General features: G+C 38.4%; 1 protein-coding gene across 1 annotated transcript; it reads left to right on the forward strand.

Annotated features, from left to right (window-relative positions):
- Position 1: 1 nt before the first annotated feature.
- PAICS (phosphoribosylaminoimidazole carboxylase, phosphoribosylaminoimidazole succinocarboxamide synthetase) lies at positions 2-19,154 on the forward strand (the record flags this gene model as incomplete). Its single annotated transcript, XM_005877186.1, has 9 exons — positions 2-143; positions 2,753-2,950; positions 8,007-8,185; positions 9,235-9,414; positions 9,517-9,630; positions 11,665-11,748; positions 12,558-12,738; positions 14,016-14,174; positions 18,738-19,154. Coding segments are annotated over 9 exons (1,404 nt in total), but the record flags the coding sequence as incomplete, so codon positions are not given.
- Between the last annotated feature and the right edge of the window lie 1,204 nt (positions 19,155-20,358).

Genomic DNA, 20,358 nt, shown 5'->3' on the forward strand with positions numbered 1-20,358 from the left:
TGCCCGATCTCCCGGTACCCGCCCCTCCAGGCCGCCGCGCAGGCGGACACGTGGCCCGGGCGTCCCGGTACCGAGCCTTGTAAATAAAGCGCCCCCCGGCCTCCCGAACTTTCCGAAACACCCAGGACTGCGTCTGGGATGGGGTGAGGACGAAAGGGAAGGGAAGGGATAGTTAGAACAGAAATGGCCATCGGGTGAAGAGGTGCCTGGAAGTCAGTTTTGTAATCAATAGGTACTGAAAAACAAACACTGGAACATCTCGTGTTGACTCTTCAAACTAGATGACTCTTCTTGTTAGGTTAATAATAACCTTCTATTCCAGAAAGTTAATCATTGAACCTTCTGAAAAATTTGCTATTTTCTGTCCCGATTTGGGGTGTGTTTTTAAATTAGCCTTGTAATGCCATGATGGCTTTGGGGAGCTCTGAAACCACCAGGCAAGTCCACTAATTTGTAGCAGGCATTTCGGTACTTGTAGCATGTTTCCCATGATTAAGATATTTCTACCCATAATTCCTACCCTATTTAATGACTAGGTTAAAAAGTATTGATTCAACTAAATTGGGAAGGAGGGGCAGTAGGTACAAACTTCCTTTTGCCTTTTATCTAACCTAGGCAACATCTTGACTTTTTCCTGTCTCTGTTATCTCCCAAAATGAATCAATTGTTCTAAAAACTTGTACCTTTTAGCCCAGCTGGCGTGGCTCAGTGGTTGAGCATCGACCTACAAACCAGGAGGTCACACTTCAATTCCTGGTCGGGGCACATGCCTGGGTTGCATGCTCAATCCCCAGTGTGGGGCATGCAGGAGGCAGCCAATCAGTGATTCTCTCTCATCATAGATGTTTCTCTCTCTGTGTCCTCCTCTCCCTTCCTCTCTGAAATCAATAAAAATAAATTTAAAAAATTTTTTTTTACCGTTTAAATATCTCGAGTCTTTTCCCCATTACTTTTTCCTTAGACCAGGACGTTTCTTGCCTGTATTGCTGCGACAGTATCCTAACTGTTCTCTCCGTCTCTCTCCCCTTCTTCATTTCATTCGTCATACAGCAGCCATAATCTTTCTAATATAGAAATCTGTCATTTTACTAAATGCTTAAAAGCCACATGTTTGTTCTTAGGATAAAGTCTAAACTCAGTCAACATGGCGTATCAGACCTAAAGGATGAGGAGTGAAGGAAACCGTATTCTAGGCCCAGGGAAGAGCATGTCCAAAGCCTGGGAGGGGGATATAGAAATTCAGTTACAGAAGTTAGAGTCCTAGGAAAGGAATGAGACATTGAATTTGGACCACTACGCTGGGGCTGTTTTGAAGGGCCTTTTAAGCCTTGTCCGTGAGTCAAGACATAATAGGGGATGGGATTCATCCTCTAAATTTGTTTGGTGGTTCCCTCCACTAGCTGGACATAACCTACTTCCCCAACTCTTGTGGAAGTCTTATCTCCTGCCATTTGTTGCTACTCTTAGCTGCTGCCACCCTCCCTGCCCAGCAGCAGTGTACACACAAAGTGCTCCAGGTATACTGAAGTTCTGCCATGCATGTATTCTTTCACCCCATGGTCTTTTTTCTTTACCACTACCTACCCCTTTCCCTCTTCTGGTTACATTTTGATCATTCCTCAGATCTCAGCCTAATCCTCTCATTGTTCTTTGAGGTCTAGACTAGGTTTGGTGGCCCCGCTATGAACCTGTGGTCCCATAGTCTATATTTCGTACACTATACTTACTAGATGTCTTATTTAATTTCAGCTGCCCTCAGACTCAGGTCACTTGACAGCATGAACTTCATCTCCTTTACTGCTATATCCCTACTACCTGACACATGGACATTAAAAAATGCTGATACTGAGAATGAGTGATTTTTTTCCCCTAGGAAATCTTAAGTCCTTGAACTTCTGTTATCTCTGATCGTCATATAGGTCTTACAACCTGCATCAAAATTGGGTTCTCTATGGGTGGGGGATTGAGCCTGCAACAGGTACATGCCCTTGACCGGAATCAAAACCGGGAACCTTCAGTTTGTAGGCTGGCAATCTACCCACTTTGCCAAACTAGCTAGGGCAAAATTGAAGTCTCTTGTCCTTACTTCCTCATACTTTCCTGCAACTGTTAAGAGAAAGGGTTAACTAAGGGTAGAAGATTGGGAAGCAGGATTGAGAAAGAGAGAAAGGTGCTTCCAGGTGGGCTAACTACTGGTGGAGGTGCCTTCCCTTGCACATTAACTTGAATCGGGAACCAATTTGGCTGAACTTGCCTATCTCACCTGCCATGGAAAGCAGAAGTCAGGCAAAATAAAGCATTCCCTCTCCCCCAACCCTGGCCCCTGCAAGCTAGATTAGTTATTGTATGTATCTGAAAATACTAGTATATTTACATTAATTTTAATGGATCTTAATTCTACTTCAGTTCTGCTCTGAGAGTCAGGTTGATAGTGGAAAGACCACAGAATTTGATAGAAGATTCAGAATTTTGTCTGGTTCTGCAATTTCCCAATTCGTGACCTCTACCTTTTTGATTCTTGTTTCCTAATCTCTACAATTATTTACACAATAATTCTTCACAAAATTGTGTGAATCAAATATGATGATGCATGTGGAAATACTTTATAGAGTATATGGTAAGCTCCTATGCAGATGAGCTTATTATTAAAATTTTGCTTAACCACTGTGTTCATTGATTCATCATTCTAAGTAGTCTTTACTGTTTAGCAAAATTCTTCCTGAAATATGATGTTTCCATTCTATTTCCACAGTACTGAACATTGGTAAAAAGCTCTATGAGGGTAAAACAAAAGAAGTCTATGAATTGTTAGACAGTCCAGGAAAAGTGCTCCTGCAGTCCAAGGACCAGATTACAGCAGGAAATGCAGCCAGAAAGAATCACCTGGAAGGAAAAGCTGCAATCTCAAATAAAATTACTAGTTGTATTTTTCAGTTGTTACAGGAAGCAGGTAAGTGGCTCTCCCAGTAGCCTCCCACTTCATGTTCTCTCTCACATACACATATTGGTCCTTTTCAGGGAGAAATGACACATTGTATTAACAACATGTTGATTACTAGTTATTATTTTTTTAGTTCTTAGAGGAATCAGGTAAGTGGCTTCCCTTTATCAGGGAGGTATATACACAACACACTCTAATCTCTTTCATGGGTAGATGACACTATTTGTATTAACATTTTGTTTGGAGATGCCTCACAAGTAAGCTTATTTAAATCAAACCAGGAACTCAGATTTCACTATAACACTTTACTTGGTTTGGAATTAGTAAGTAGTATTATTTAGTTAATTAAAAGGAATCTTCCCTGCAACTTCTAGGGCATCTTCCTAAGAGAGACTTACCTATAAAGGACCTTAAGGAATGTACCTATGAAGGAAGCAAATTCTGGTGTTAGGCAGCTCTAGTTGATGAGTTGAAATTTATGAGCTGTAATTCTATACAATTATTCTGTGTTCCATCCTTGGAGATAATACAGAATTTAAAATTTCTCTTCCACTTGAAAGCTCTGAAAAGTGTTTGAAGACTAACCACATTTCATTCCGCTATTCCCCAAGTGAGGGATTTGGACTAGATCAAAGATCTTCAGGATTACCTCCTACTCCAAAACTGAAGACTTTCCAATAGAGACGTCTACTAGAAAGATAAAAACAAGATCAAAACATTCTATGGAGTGAAGGAAGGGGAATTAGGATAATGTATTTTTCTGCAGATTGGTCTGTGGTGTATGAAATCTTAACCTGTAAAAGATTTGCACTCTTTCCCTTTAGTAGTCTCATTGTCTTCGATCCTTTAACCTTTGAAGCCTCTGGTTCCTTACCTATTAAATAAAAGCTTTGTTCTTTATCTCAGTTCTAATTTTATAACTTAATAACTTTGTCTCCTTTTATTTACACTTTTCCCAGTTGCCCTTTCGTAATTTAGAGCTTCCAGTAAGCATTAGTCTTCCTTAAATCAAAAGGGGGATTTCATACGTTTGTTGCCAGTCAAGGTAGACATGCCTGCCTTATACAAAATAAGGTAATTTATGCAGCCGTGTCAAATTCGGTGCCTGCCCACCCATGGCACGCACTGGCCCAGAAGGCTGCCACAGAAACACTGTGGTGCATGGGCCCTGATCCCCTCTGCTGGGCCTCAGGGATAAGTTTGGCTACAGACATCAAGGAAAACAAAAAACAAAATAAGGTAATTTAAGTTAAATCCATTCTGTTAGTACAGAATGGGTTCTAGATAGTTTTGTCTCTTCCCAAGTACCATTTCAGTGTTCGTTAATATTCACCCAAGGATACTTTTCCACTGATTTTTAGAGAGAGAGGAAGGGAGGGGGAGAAAGAAACATCGATGTGGAAGAGATACATCTATTGGCTTCTTCCCGCAGGCATCCCAACCGGTGCTGGGGATTGAACATGCAGCCCAGGCCTGCACCCCTGACTGGGAGTCAAACCCAAGTTACTTAACACTGTAAATTGTTAATAAATTAGTATCTATGTACCCACAGTAATTGCATATAGCTGTGGGAGTGTGTGTGTAGCGCGCACACATATATGCACTTTAAAGTAATAGAAGATAAGTACAGCCCAAGCTTTTTGCTTATTTAATAAGGCACTATCAGTATACTTTCTGGGGTTTAAGAACAAGTGAATTAGAGTGATCCAAGTTGTTGAGGGTGTCTCCTAGTTTGACTTTGAAAGTCTTGCAGCTCAGGTAACTAGGAAAATTGATTACCTTAAATGAAGTACTCTTAACAATTCTCTATAAACTATTGTATTTGACACATTTAACTTAGCTGAAACTTATTTGGCTCACAGGAAATGTTGAAAAGTATTTTCCAGGCTTTATATGTTGTAAAATTAAGGAAAACCTAGGTTTTTTAAAATTCTTGAACAAATCGGTTTGAGGACAGATTAAGAGTTCTGTTACGCTTTATGTAATTTTTACTTGCTACTAGTTGAATAAATGCTATGTCTAATTGACCACCAGTGGTCTATTTAAAATTTCTTTCTTTACAACCAGGGTTATGTTCCAAATTAAGGTAATTCAAGAAATTAGAATGGGAAGAGCACCAGAATGAGAATCAATAAATCAGGATTCTAGTTTTCTCATTGTCACTCATGAACAAACTATAAAATACTGAGCAAATAATAGGTATAGGTAATACTGTTTTTCCCTGGTAATTATATTATGTGCTGTACCTGAGTTAGAAGATTTGTGGATTTGGTCTCAATGTTTAAAAATCAAAATTTAACCTTTAAGTTTCAGCTCTCCCACAAAAATGCACTGAAATTACATTTAGGTGTGAGAATAGTGATATGAATAACAATCCTACAGTTGCCAAACCACGGATGGGAAGCTGGGCAGCCTTAATACATGGATGGCCCCAGGAATATGTGGGCTGTTTATCATACGTGGCCATTGTAATTCAGAGTATGAAGTAACATTTTCTTAGTAATCGTGATGGCTTTGAATTTTGTAGACAACAGACAAATGGGGGGAGTTCTTTTTCTCATCGTATGTAGTCATGAAATTTGCTTTAATGGTTAGCATCTGTATTAAAAGGAATCATATCATTTAACTGAATCAGTATTTTTTGGAAGTGTTTTTTTTTTTTTTTTTCTCTGTACAAGTTTATTACCATAAGTTGATTCTGTGCTTTTGGTTCCCTTAAGTGTGTGCATGTCGCAGGGTGGGGGCTGGGAGGAGTTTCTCTGGGTAAGAGTAACTTGTTTATGTTTAAACAACAGATTTGGACAAATGAGCAAATATGACTAAGGACTAATAGGTCTGAAAAAGAAGAGCTCTTGAAGCCAGGCAGTGAGGCACGTAGTTAATCACCTTGAGTTAAGGATTGATGTCAATCATCTGCCTATGAGCCCAGTCATTTCCTGGTTATGCAGCATACCACAATTTATTTACCCTGTTTCCATTGAATTTTACTGGTCAAACCCAGAGGAGATGCAGAGAAAGCAGCATAGGTTTTGGAATTGGACAGTGCACTTCCAAGTCCAGGCACCATTACTCACTGGCAGCATAACCTAGAGTTTCCACTTCATTTCTTTGAGTCTCTGCTTCTTTCACTATAAAATGTAAATAATAATACCTACCTCAAAATTTTTATATTTTGTTAAATAAGATAATGCATAAAACACTCAGAACAGTGCAGAGTTTTTATAAATGTAAATTCCTTTCATGTATGGATACATACATATGATCAATGATCTCCAGTCCTTTCCTAAGAAAACTTTTGTCTTAGAGGATTACATTGGCAATGGAGGTACTAACATTGCAGCCTTGAGATGAATATTATATTAAGCCCATGCGGGTTTGTTGATTCGCATTCATGCTCTAGTATTACTTTGTATTGGGATATAATAACACTTTGGGGACAGGTAGTATAGTATAGTATAGTGGTTAAGTGGGCAACCCACAGAGTTCAGTATGGGTTGGAAACCCTGCTATACCTACTACTAGCTGACATAACTACTGAGCCTCAGTGTCCTCATCTGTTTTATTGGATAATCATACTATCTACCTTATCAGGTGTTATGAGGGTTAAACAAAAAGAAAATAAATTAGCAATGCCTAACAAATTAGGTTTTGATACTTTTAAAAGTTACTTTGTGGCAAAATATACATACATAAAATTTACCGTTTTAACCATGTTTAAATGTGCAGTTCTTGGCGGTAAGTACATACACAGTGCTGTGCAACCATCACCACTATCTATTTTCATAACTTTCATTGTCCCAGACAGAAACCCTGACACATTAAATAGTAATTCTCTATTCCCCCTTCTCCCTAGCTTCTGGTATCCTCTGTTTTACATTTATCCATGAATTTGCCTATCTTAGGGACCTTATATACGTGGAATGAATTATATTCTTTATTTAACTTAGCTTGTTTTCAAGTTTAATGCATGTTATAGCGTGTATTAGAATTTCTTTCCTTTTTATGACTGAATCCATTGAATGTGTATACTACATTTTGTCTACCCATTCATCTGTTGATGGACACTTGGGCTGTTTCTCCCTTTTGGCTATTAGGAATTACTAGTATGCTGTTGTGAACATTGGTGTATGAGTACCTGTTTGAGTACCTGCTTTCAGTTCTTTTCAATACAGCCTTTCGTAGAAGTGTTATTACATCACTCTAAAGTAATACTGTAGCATTAATGGGAATTAAAGTATCTCCTACATGAGTTTAACATAACGTTCATCTTCAGGCTGTAATGTTAATACCTAGAAATCCCAGAAATGGAATGCTGATATGGTTTGTGATAAACATTATAACTGTTTTTAGAGAGGTTATTTTCCAAGACTACCACATAAAATAGTTCCCATTTTAAACATCACAAGTCAGCTCTTTATTTTAGTTTTCCAATAATAGTTTGAATAAGAGAGAAGGAGAGGAAGAACAACTATTTTATTTGCTGTTGGCCAAATTGGCCATTATGTCCCTGCTGCTAATTGTTGGGTGGTTTTTTAAAGATAATTTGCTTCTAATGTTAAGAGAAAAAAGCTATCCAAAATTTAAGATTATAGCTGATTGTGCTAAGTAGATCGATATTTTACAAGGCCTGTATAATAATGGACCATAGAATATGAGAATCCTGCAACTAAATCTAATGATTAAGTGCCACTTAGATAAGTTATGTGCCTTGTGCAAAGTCAAGTACTCATTGGCAGAGGATGTTCTCAATAAGTATTTTTTGAATGAAAAAATTAATGAATGATAAAGACACTGCGACTCAGGATCCAGTATATATTTTGCCATGTGACATGAAAGTGAAACAAACCTGAGTATTTTGATAAGTAGTAGTAAGACATGTTAATTTTTCCTATTTCTACTTTTTAAAAATTACATTTATTTTTGATAGTGTCATTTAAGAGAAATGTAATTAGCTAAATAGGATTTTATTTTTTGTAAGGATAGAGTTTTATTATGCCTCAGGTCTACTTTTTAAAATACAATTTTAATGGTGTGGTTTTTTTTTCTTTTTCTTATTCATATATAGGTATCAAAACTGCTTTCACCAGAAAATGTGGGGAGACCGCTTTCATTGCACCTAAGTGTGAAATGATTCCAATTGAATGGGTTTGTAGAAGAATAGCAACTGGTTCTTTTCTCAAAAGAAATCCTGGTGTCAAAGAAGGGTACAAATTTTACCCTCCTAAAGTGGAGATGTTTTTTAAGGTATTTATTTTATGCATCTGTCTTACTATAACACAACTACAAACTTAAAGTCAAACATTTAAACATTAAAGCGATGATGTTTCTCTCTCACTTATGTTTTCATCCCTCTATCCCTTTCCCTCACAAAAAAAACAATTTAAAAAACTTTTTACATTACAGTTGTCACTCCAGAAACATGTCAATAATGTATACTTCCATTAGCAATCATAATTCAGCTTTTAAAAAGGAAACACCTTTGAAAACCTATCTTACTTTCTACCAAGGTGACTAACAAAATAAAATTAGCAATTACTAGGAAGAAAAGTAACAATTCAAAAAAATTTTTAATTTACTGTTGAAGAATTTGAAGTAAAGGCTACTATGAGGGGTCTTTTATATTTTAGCTAGAGGCCCGATGCACAAAATTCATGCAAGGGGCTCGGCCCTCGCAGCCCCAGCTTCGTCCAGTCTAATTAGCATATTACACTTTTATTATTATAGATACAGAAAAACTATTATCAGTGTCTCTTATAAGCAAAAACATACAATAAAGGAAGTAGGAGTCCGTGGTTATGAATTTGTATTGGTTTTCTTTATTGAAACTGCTTTTCTCTTTCCATATTTGTGTTTAAGTTAGTTTCTAGAGAGAGGCCAAATTCTTTCAATACTTTATAATTAGAATGTTACCCAAATATTTTAAGTTTTAAAGTAACTATTGAAAGTAGACCAACTGAATATATTTGCTGTGAATTAAAGGGTATTTTAAATAAAATTTAATCTTTAGAGGACATTTTTTAGAGGGATATTTCTGAGGATTCATGCTCAAGGGAAAAAGGACTTCAGATTATTAGAAAAGTTCAAATATCTTATATTTAAACTAGAGGCCCGATGCATGAAAATTCGTGCAAGAGTAGACCTTCCTTCCCCAGCTGCTGGCACCAGCTTCCCTCCAGGACCTAGGCTGGTCCCTCCAGCACCCGGGACCCTGCTTTGTCAGGAAGGACGTCCAGTCTAATTGGCATATTATCCTTTTATTATAGATTAATTGTAATCCTATACTTTATTTTCAGGATGATGCCAATAATGATCCACAGTGGTCTGAGGAACAACTCATTGCTGCAAAATTTTGCTTTGCTGGACTTGTTATAGGCCAGACTGAAGTGGACATCATGAATCATGCTACACAGGCTATTTTTGAAATACTGGAGAAATCCTGGTTGCCCCAGGACTGTACACTGGTTGATATGAAGGTACAAATAAAATGGAGATTTGAAAGTAAAAAATTACAACTGAGAAATGTCTTTAGTAGTATAGTTTTGAGAAACTTTTCTTTGGTGATCTGCTGTTTCTAGATTGAATTTGGTGTTGATGTCACCACCAAAGAAATTGTTCTTGCTGATGTTATTGATAATGATTCCTGGAGACTCTGGCCATCAGGAGATCGAAGCCAACAGAAAGACAAACAGGTAAGTGATACTTCAGGGTTGTTGTTATTTTTTATTCATTGCAAGATCAGGCTCTGGTAGAGGAGAAAGGAAAAGTGGGAGGCAAGAAAGGCAATTATTATTTACTAGAGGCCTGGTTCACAGTGGGGTGGGGGTGAGGGGGCGGAGGGTGTGTCCCTTAGCACAGCCTGCACCCTCTCTCGATCCGGGACCGCTCAGAGGATGTCCGACTGCTGGTTTAGGCCCGATCCTGCAGGGATCCCTCTCGCAATCTGGGACCGCTGGCTCCTAACCACTGGCCTACCTGATTGCCCCTAACCACTCTGCCTGTCTGCCTCATCGCTCTTAACCACTTGCCTTCCTGCCTCATTGCCCCTAACCACTCTGGCTGCCTCATCTCTCCTAGCCACTCTGCCTGCCTGCCTCATCGCCCCTAACTGCTCGCATGCCTGCCTCATCGCCCCTAACCACCTCTGCCTCGGCCCGGCCCCCACCACCACGGCTTCGTTGGGAAGTACACCCAGAATGATGTCCAGGAGGTTGTTTGGCTGTCCGGTCTAATTAGCATATTATACTTTTATTATAGACTAGTGACCCGGTGCACAAAATTCATGCACATTAAAAGGGAATTAATTAGAGGAAATATTTTAATATTGTTATTTGCCCTTTATAATAGAAGTGTCAGAGATTAAAGAAAATTAGTAAAATGTATATGAAAATCTCCCTCCTGTCAGAGTCTGGGGCGCGCTGTGGGACCCAGAGTCAAGTCCCCGCCGACCACGCATGTGCGCCTCTAAATCACATGAGACCCAGACCTGGCCGGCCCCACCCCCATCAAGCCCCACTGGGTCGGGGGTATAGCTGCATCCCCCGACCCGGCACCAGGGCGGGGGGGGCCTGGCCTCAGGTCCCCCCACCCTGGTGCGAAGGCACAACGACCATTTGCATATTAGCTCTTTATTATATAGGTTTATGATTTGAACCTGTGTTGTTGATTGCTATTTATTTAAAGCTAAATATCTCTCATATTTCCTATATCCTGGAAAAAAAGGTAGGAATAATACCTTACATTTACAATGCAGATTTCTCATTATTGTAATAGACTCACACAGCAAGTATTATCTTTGTTTGATTACTTGAAAAGTAAGATTCTTGCCGGAAGCCGGTCCACCCTTGCTGCTTGACACAGTCGCTGCAGGAAAGAAACATCTGCACAGCATATGTTTCAAGGGACCTGGCATATATAGCATACTGTTCTTAATATGTTTGTTCCCCTTAGCTACGTGTTTTAACCAAGGTCACCTCTCCGAGAAAGGTTGTTTCCCCAGGTAGGGATTTTTCCCTGAAGTTAGGGAAGGGATAAAACCCCTTAACTAAGTGCCAGGCGGGCAGTTAATCACTTTAACTACAAACAATCACACTTAAGCTACATAATCTTTATTCCCTGGAATGGAGATAAGAAACGCCCTAACCTTTGCAATAGAAATTGACAGGATTAAAATCAACTGGTATAAATACAGATGTAACAAGACAATAAACACCAGAACATAGCTGGAGATCCTGGCTACAACCTGGCTAGAGATCCTGGCTAAGCTGCTGATCAACTGAACGCTGTCTCCGTGTCATTCCTTCTTCGCCGACTCCGTCCACACCTTTGGGGACCCCTCGACCTGCTGGGGTTGGACCCCAACAGATTCTGAAAGATAGATATCTTCACAATTACAGCAATAAGTGGCAGATCTGGAACTCTATCCCAAGTCTTCTGGATCTTACCAGGTTCTATTTCTATTCTTTACGTAAAAAACATAGGGCAAGATTCACTTTATATGAGAATTGTCATGGCAGTTAATTGTAGTTTAAGTGTACTGCACTAAATTATTTTTAGTCTAATTCAAGAAATTAATTCATAAACTCAGATACATTTTCAGATATACCCTTTGCTAGGCAAACTCTTCATAATCTGTACCCAAAACTCAGAAACCAAATAATTTCAGATAGCAAGAATATTACTAATTAGAATACTTGCAGCCTCAACTTTCTGTCTTTATTTTCTAGTCATATCGTGACCTCAAGGAAGTAACTCCTGAAGGGCTCCAGATGGTAAAGAAAAATTTTGAGTGGGTTGCTGAAAGAGTAGAGGTAAACCTTTTGTTGTAAATCCACACTGTATTATGTGTTTTTGTCTAAGAACTTCTTACTTCAAAATAACTGGATCCCTGGATCCCCTGCTATTAAGCTTCCATTACACTTCTCCCAAATCCAATTGAGGAAATCTAGAATCCTTGTTTCCTCTGGCCCCTGCAAGAGAAGTCATGCATTTCTTACTAACCTCTCCACTGCTACTCAGAGTTCCATTAGCATGGGTTCCATTATCAGAGTTCAGAATTAGAGTTCCTTGTGACATTAAAATGTCACTTTAAGAGCTATTGAATTGTCATTACTGTGATTCCATGGGAATTGAATAGGATTTGTGGTTATCTAATCGTCGTAACTATCTTTCAGATCATCATTTCCATGGGAATATGCATTTGGATTCCTTGTGACTACCTTAAAGATTTATAAAATAACCTCTGTATTTTGGCTGATTATGCCTTAAAACCTCCATTAAACAGACTGAACTAAAAATCTTAGGATAAAATATATTTATAGTTTTCTGAATATTAGTTAGAAGTTGAATATTTACCCATTGCTTATTATAATTAACAGTTTGGTTAAGAAATCATACTCTTTGGTTTTAATTATGAAGAACTCTTCTTTATAGAAGTTATTTTGAAAAGTAAATTCTCTTACATTTTGTTGTGTTTATCTTAAATTTGGTCTATTAAAAAATAAAATATTCTGTTCAGATGTATTTTTAGTATAAACTGTAGCTCTGCAAATTAACTCGTTCCAATATTTATCCATTTTTGTCCTTATCTTCTTTTGCTATGCATGTTTTTTTCTTCCAGTTGCTTCTGAAATCACAAAGTCAGTGCAGGGTTGTAGTATTAATGGGCTCAACTTCTGATCTTGGTCACTGTGAAAAAATCAAGAAGGCTTGTGGATATTTTGGCATTCCATGTGAACTTCGGGTGACCTCTGCCCATAAAGGACCAGATGAAACGCTGAGGATTAAAGCTGAGTACGAAGGTAAACATCAGATAACTGGAGCATTTCAGGACATTCTCCACATTTTGCCAAAGAATTTTATGTTTAGACTAGTAATGCTTATAAAAGAGTGGGTTAAAGAGAATGATTTGACAATTCAAGCATGGAAGGAAGATAAAGACTACAATTAGTCTTTATTATTTTTTAAAATATATTTTATTGACTTTTTAGAGAGAGAGGAAGGAGAGGATAGAGAGATAGAAACATCCATGATGAGAAAGGAACATCATCGATTGTCTGCCTCCTGCATACCCCCCACAGGGAATTGAGCCTGCAACCTGGGCATGTGCTCTGATCGGGAATTGAATCAGTGGCCTCTTGGTTCCTGGATTGATGCTCAACCACTGAGCTACACAGACCGGGCTGTCTTTACCTAATAAGAAGCCCCTCAAACACTATTTCTTAAATACTCCAACAGAAAATAGGGCCCATGTCAATTATGGAAAGCCTGAGGTTGAAGCAGCAGATCTTCTCAAGTATCTTTAATGACCAGCTTTTCCTGGGAGGCAAACATGAAATTAAGTAATAATTTCATAATTGAGTATATAAAAGAAATCTCTTGATGAAATAGCAGTGATCTAAAATAATGGAGCCCTAGAGACACGACCAAATGTTTTTCAACTGGAAAAAATGTTTTTGAATATTCTTTTCAAAGGTTGTTGCTACAAGAGTGAAGTTAAGTTTTTTTAGAGAGGAGGGAAAGGTCTCTTTGATAAAATAATAAAAGCCAGACCTCTTTTTCCAGAAAAATGCAAAGGAGCAATTTATAATTTTATCAAAGAATGAAATGTTTTAGAGATATGTTAGAAAATACATTGAAGGGTTTTAAATACTTGAGTACTATATTGAATTTGCCTTCAACTCTTTTTTAAACCAAAAGCTCTAGCCTCTGTTACTCTGTTAAAGGATAGTGGTCTGGTGGTGGTGGTGTTTCCTTGAGTCTAAGCAGCAATAGTAGAAGTGGCCTTTGAGCCATTCCCTTTAAACTTTGGTACCCGCTCCTCTCCTTTAACCTATGGATCTCAAAGATGGCCAAACCTATTCTTACTACTTCACTGCTTGATGTATAATAAGTGGCAGAGTGAGCCTTATATTTAGAATATAAGAATATGTAATATGAATAGGTGATGTCTTATTTATGCTTTTCTGGAGACTGATGAAGGAACTAAAGGAGTTAAGACACATGGGCCCTTATTTTCAACCTATCTTTAAATATCATTTGACTATTTAGCATAATTATAAACTTGTGACTTCCCTAGGGGATGGCATTCCTACAGTCTTTGTGGCAGTGGCAGGCAGAAGCAATGGTTTAGGACCAGTGATGTCTGGTAACACTGCATACCCAGTTATCAGCTGTCCTCCCCTCACTGCAGACTGGGGCGCTCAGGATGTGTGGTCTTCTCTTCGACTACCCAGTGGTAAGATACATTGAATTTTTAAAAATTCTTTATTAAAAGTTTAAACATGCACAATAGTATAGAGAATAATGTAATAAAACCTTATGTACCCCTTACCCAGCTTCAGCAATTAACATCTTGTTGCATCTGTAGCCCTCTTCTGGATTATTTTAAAGCAGATCTTAGACATTATAGCATTTTATACTTAAACTAGAGGCCCAATGCACGAATTTGTGCACATTGAAAGGAAATGAATTAGAAGAAATATTTTTATATCGCTATTCGCCCTTTCTGTAATAGAAGTGTCAACCAAATTCACAATCGAAAATGACAGAGGAAACACACATGTGCGATTGGTGCCAACGAGAGCTTCATATGTATCACACATGTGTGAGTCAACTTAGCCTTTTATATATAGAGAATAAACTTGCTTAATTAGACCTGCTTTCTGATGTAGCTAAACTTTTTCCAGCCCAGTGAAGCAGCCCAACTTCTCTTTCAGGTAATTGTCAGCAACACAGCAGTAAATATCAACATGAAGCAGACTGTTATTGTAGATCATGCAGGGAGAACAAAGGGTAAAATATTTAACTGGTAATTGTCAACACAGCAGTAAATATCAACATGAAGCAGACTGTTATTGTAGATCATGCAGGGAGAACAAAGGGTAAAATATTTAACTGCTGCAGTGTTTGACTATATTCTGCACAGTGAGAAAACCTGAAGTCATTTTCTTCAAGTTCCACAATTTCTTCTTTTCAGTCGGGTCAAGTTTCTAAACTTTCTAAATCTCCGTTTTCTCGCTAATGAAAAGAAAATAGGATTCTGCCGTAACCGGTTTGGCTCAGTGGATAGAGCGTCGGCCTGCGGACTGAAAGGTCCCGGGTTCGATTCCGGTCAAGGGCATGTACCTTGGTTGCGGGCACATCTCCAGTAGGAAGTGTGCAGGAGGCAGCTGATCGATGTTTCTCTCTCATCGATGTTTCTAACTCTCAAATGAGATGAGGCATGGGAAAACGCTTCACAGACATCTGGTTAAAGTGTAAAATGTTTGTACCTAGCTGTAAAGCAAGTCGTGTTCCTGGGCTGAAGAAACTCCAAGGGGCTAGTCGCTAGGGAGAGGAAGCCGGGCGTTGCTATGTAACGTCATTACCCGGTTCCCACAGCGACCATTTCTGAGGGCCACATTTTGTGCCATGGGGTCTCGGCAGTGTTGGCTGCAATTTGGTGGGGTGTTGCTCCGGGGTGGTAGAGGAGCCTCTGTCCCATTTGGGGGAAGCCGAGTGTTGCTTTGTGGGCGCCAGGTCTGCGGTGCCATTTCTTTGTAAATGGCAAGTGCACATCACAGCAGCTCCTGCATTGAGCATTTGCCCCCTGGTGGCCAGTGCGCATCATAGCGACCAGTCAGACAGTCGGAGGGACACTTAGCATATTAGCCTTTTATATATAGAGATACTTAAATATACCTCTCTAAGTGGTAACGACTCTAGTTTCTAAATCATAAGCTTGACACCATATATACACCTAAGAAAATTAATGGTAATTTCTTAAAATCATCTATTTAGTGTTCATGTTTTCCAGTCTTCTCATTTGTTTATGAATTTTCTTTTAGGAAACTTGTAGGATCTTTTGTCTATCCATTCTTAAATTTCACAAAAGATGTGTCTTGATGAGTCTGTTTTCATTCTTGGCTTTTAGTGAGGGCTTTTACTCTGGAATTCTGATTCTTTTAGTCCTGGGAAGCTTATTTGATTTACTTAATAATTTCCTTCCCCTTCCATTTTCTTTCGTTTTTTGACTTATTATTCAAATTTGGACCTCCTTGATATCTATTTTCTTTCTCTTGTTGCTATACTTTCTGGAATATTTATAGTAACATCTTTTATTTGAGATTATTGTGTCTTTCACATTGGTTCCTTTCCTCAGCTGTGTAGAAAACTGGGACACTGTAACAAGCCAGTTGGAAGCCCTGTGCAGATGGCTGGGGCTTGTCAAAAGTGGGCTCCACTGTGGGGTGATCTGGTAAGGCTGTTCTTTGAATAACCTCACATCAATGTCTTTCAATCTTTTCTCATGTGTTGCCCAGAATTACCCAGAGTACCTTTCTAGTCTCAGTCTCCTACTTGGAGGAATAAGCCTGGCTGCTAGCATTTAGGAAGCTAGGGATCTTAATATTTGTAAACTTAATCCCGTTTTCACTATGATGTTTCGTGTCTCAGCTGTGCCTGGTGTCCTCCAGTCCACAGAAGTCTGGACAAGTCTGTTTTGCCTTCATAAAAATTTAAAATTGCCATGGCCCGGAAGGTGCTTGCTTAGGTACATAGGGTGGGGAAGGGAATTTGAGGGGCAAACTGCTTCTTGATTTCCTTCTCCTTTGCCCCATTTTCACCCCGACTCCTCCCTTCAGATGTGTCTGGTGCCCCTAATTCCTCAACCTTTCAGTGGATTCCGTCAGGCTGCTTCTCATCCTTCCCTGCTCCCAGTTTAGGATTAAATTTTCTTGGTATACTAAGTAGTGACCACTCCCTTTGCCTTTCAGCTGTGTTTATGTCTATTTTCTTTATTCCCTTTACTGCTTTTTACACAACTTCTGAGAGACATCTTGTAATTAATCCATCTTTGACTAGGTCTTCAACTAGACATCTACCAACTTCTCAAGTTAGAAATCTACTGTAACTATAAATAAAACTGTAACCAAATCTACACTAGAGGAAATAGTATAGGTATTATCCATGGAGCTTAAAATAAGCTATCCATGGGAATGTGGTAAGCAAAAATTAGATGTTTTTAAACATTTTTTAAAATATATTTTTATTGATTTCGGAGAGGAAGGGAAATGGAGAGAGAGATAGAATCATCAATGATGAGAGAACCATTGATCGGCTGCCTCCTGCTCGCCCCCCACTGGAGATTGAGCCCACAACCTGGGCATGTGCCCTTGACTGGAATCGAACCTGGGACCTTTCAGTTTGCAGGCCAACACTTTATCCACTGAGCCAAACTAGCTAGGGCGCAAAAATTAGATTTTATTTAGTATTGTTCAAGGAAAAACAGAGAATTGAAGATTTGTACATTCTGATCACTAGGATTGTGGGATGACCTTTTGAGGAATAGTGTTTCAGTGGCCTGGGTAAAATCCTGAAAACTCCCATTTCTCTTTCTCTTAAAACATGCTCACTAATCTAATTTTTTTTTTCCCCCGCTTCACGTATTTGCTTGTCATCCTTAAGCAGGGGCCATGCTAATATTCTCTTTAGTGTCATCTTTGGGATGACACTAAAAGTAAAGTGACTAAAGTCACATATGTTAACACAAATTAATAAATTAATCTTGTGATTTATACTATGTTCTTTTTTTGTTGTTAATCCTTACTCAAGGATATTTTTCCATTTATTTTTTTTTAGAGAGAAAGGGTTGGGGAGAGACAGAGAGAAACATCAATGTGAGAGAGAGACATCGATTGGTCGCCTCCCCACACGCACCCCTATAAAGGGACCACACATTCCCCGGCATCTCCACCAAAAAACAACAACAAAAAGGGGACCACATACTAGGGATTAGGGATCGAGCCTGCAACCGAGGTATATGCCCTTGACTGGGACAGTCCACAGGTTGACGCTCTATTCACTGAGCCAAAACGGCGAGGACTGTAATCTGTTCTTATTAGGGATATTATAGTTAGAGTCAAAGAGCCTAGTGAATTCCAAGAATATTGGGAAAGGGGAGCTTTTGGATTGATCAGGTAGCTACTCTTTGACTTTAGTGATGGTCATAAGTACCACCTCAATAAACCAAAGCTGGGCAAACATGTGGCCCCCAAGGAAGTTAATTTTTTTTAATCTATGGTCATTTCTTTTTTATTAATTTTTTTTATTGATTTTTTTAGAGAGAGACATTGATGTGTTGTTCCATTTATTTATATATTCATTGGTTGATTCTCATATGTGCCCTCACCAGGGATTGAACCTGCAACCTTGGTGTATTTGAGACAACACTCTAACCAAGTGAGCTACACAGCCATGGCTACTCTTCAGTCTTTTAGATCTTATTACTATTAAATTTACTTACAACCTGATACTTATTAAGGTTGTGCTTTGGATTTGACTCCTTTACTGCTTAAAAATGTTAGATTAGTTAGAATGTAAAAACAAAAGGAGTAGCTAAGATATTATTAAAACAATTAGCATGCCTCAAGTTTGTCTAAGAACAGCTGTTTCTACCCTCTTGTCCCTTGTTTTATTTCTATTGTCCTTCACCAGGATTTAAAGGGATTGTGTATGTGAAAAGAACTTTGAAAAGGGTAAATATCTTTGCCAGTGAATTCAGAGAGAAGAGTCATAGATAATGCATATAAAATACCTGCTCATAGCAGATATGTATTACTTTCCTCTTATAATCACTTCACCTCCCCAACATTAAGGATAGTAACTCCTTCTGCAGAAATACTTGAAATAAGAATAATACAGTAGTTTTTATTATCTATGGCTAACAGGACTTCTCTGAGTATAAAATAGTTTGCTTAAGTAGTACTTTCAGTATTAATTGACAGCTCAATTTTCTGTCTTTTCCTTTCTGAACCAATAGGTCTTGGCTGTTCAACCATACTTTCTCCAGAAGGATCAGCTCAGTTTGCTGCTCAGATATTTGGATTAAACAACCATTTGGTGTGGGCCAAACTGCGAGCAAGTATATTGAATACATGGATTTCCTTGAAGCAGGCTGACAAGAAAATACGAGAGGGCAATTTATAAGAAAAGAATATCGTTGCATTTTTTTAGGAGAAAAACTATAATTTTCTAGTTTATAGAAATTATAGAAAAAACTAATTTTTTTTTCTGCAGAAAAAAATCAGGCAAGATGAAAAGATTTTAAATCAGAGAAAACGAAACTTATTAGTGAATAATTGCTTCTCTAGATTTATGGGTTAGTAGAATATATGTACATATCTAAAGACATTTTTAAATTAACCTCTGTCCCTCTATATGGTCATTACTAGGTGGGTAACAATCAAATAGATTTCTTAAATGCTAATCATGTCCTATTATAGAGCTCTGAAGTTACTACTTATATCTCAACCCATAAGTTCTAGAGACAGTTAAAGTGGCTTTATTAAGAACAGCTGAGCCCTAACCGGTTTGGCTCAGTGGATGGAGCGTCAGCCTGCGGACTCAAGGGTCCCAGGTTCGATTCCGTTCAAGGGCATGTATCTTGGTTTCGGGCACATCCCCAGTAGGGGGTGTGCAGGATGCAGCTGATTGATGTTTCTAACTCTCTATCCCTCTCCCTTTCTCTCTGTAAAAAAATCAATAAAATATATTTTAAAAAAAGAACAGCTGATAAAGAGCAATACAGTTCTCTTCCTCAATTTGATCTTTACAAAATTCTAAGGACATGGTTTTTATTTGCAGTCAGTATCTCAGAAAATGGTGTGTATCTTTAGCTATTGATAGACATGTTTTGTTTTCATTTTGATTTTTTTTTTTTTTTTCTGAAGAAAAGTTGAGATTGATGGGGAGGGGAGGGAAGACACAAAATAAGATGAAGAGGCAATGTGAAAGCCATGGAAAGGGAATTTTCTGAGAACTTCTGATGGGTGTCAGCAATTTGCCATGGAAAAAAAGTAGAGCCACCTTTGCCTTCAAATGAAAGACTTAGTGAATCTTACTTGGTGATGGTGGGAATCTATGTGGGTCATAAAATTCTTTTAATTCTGATAACACATATTTGAGCCACACTAATCCCCAGTGTACCATCATTTTCAAAAATTGGAGTCTCCCAGGTGATAACCATAACTAGTTTATTTCTTATAACAGAATAAATCTGAGCAGTGTACCCAGCAAGTTATTACTGAGAGGTATTATAGTTCACCATCAATCTATAAACCATATAGATTGGGACTCTTACGTTATGCAGCCATGAGGATTTTATAGGTCACTAAACTTTCATCCAAGTGTCCATGAAACCCCTTACACTTGGTATGACTCTTACCAATGACCTACACAGTCTACACTTTTTGCCTCTCAAACATTAACAAGCTGGCATTTCTTACACGACTCTCACCTAATCTCTGGTGGAGTGTGTTTAACTCACCACTCCTTTCCTGGGGTAGACAACAATATATCCCAACATCTCTTGATCATTTCTCTATTACTCTTTCCTCTTAAGTATTGATGTTTCCTACTATTGAGACTTTCCATTGTTCACA

Source organism: Myotis brandtii, unplaced genomic scaffold (assembly GCF_000412655.1).
Source record: "Myotis brandtii unplaced genomic scaffold, ASM41265v1 scaffold51, whole genome shotgun sequence".
NCBI lineage: Eukaryota > Metazoa > Chordata > Mammalia > Chiroptera > Vespertilionidae > Myotis > Myotis brandtii.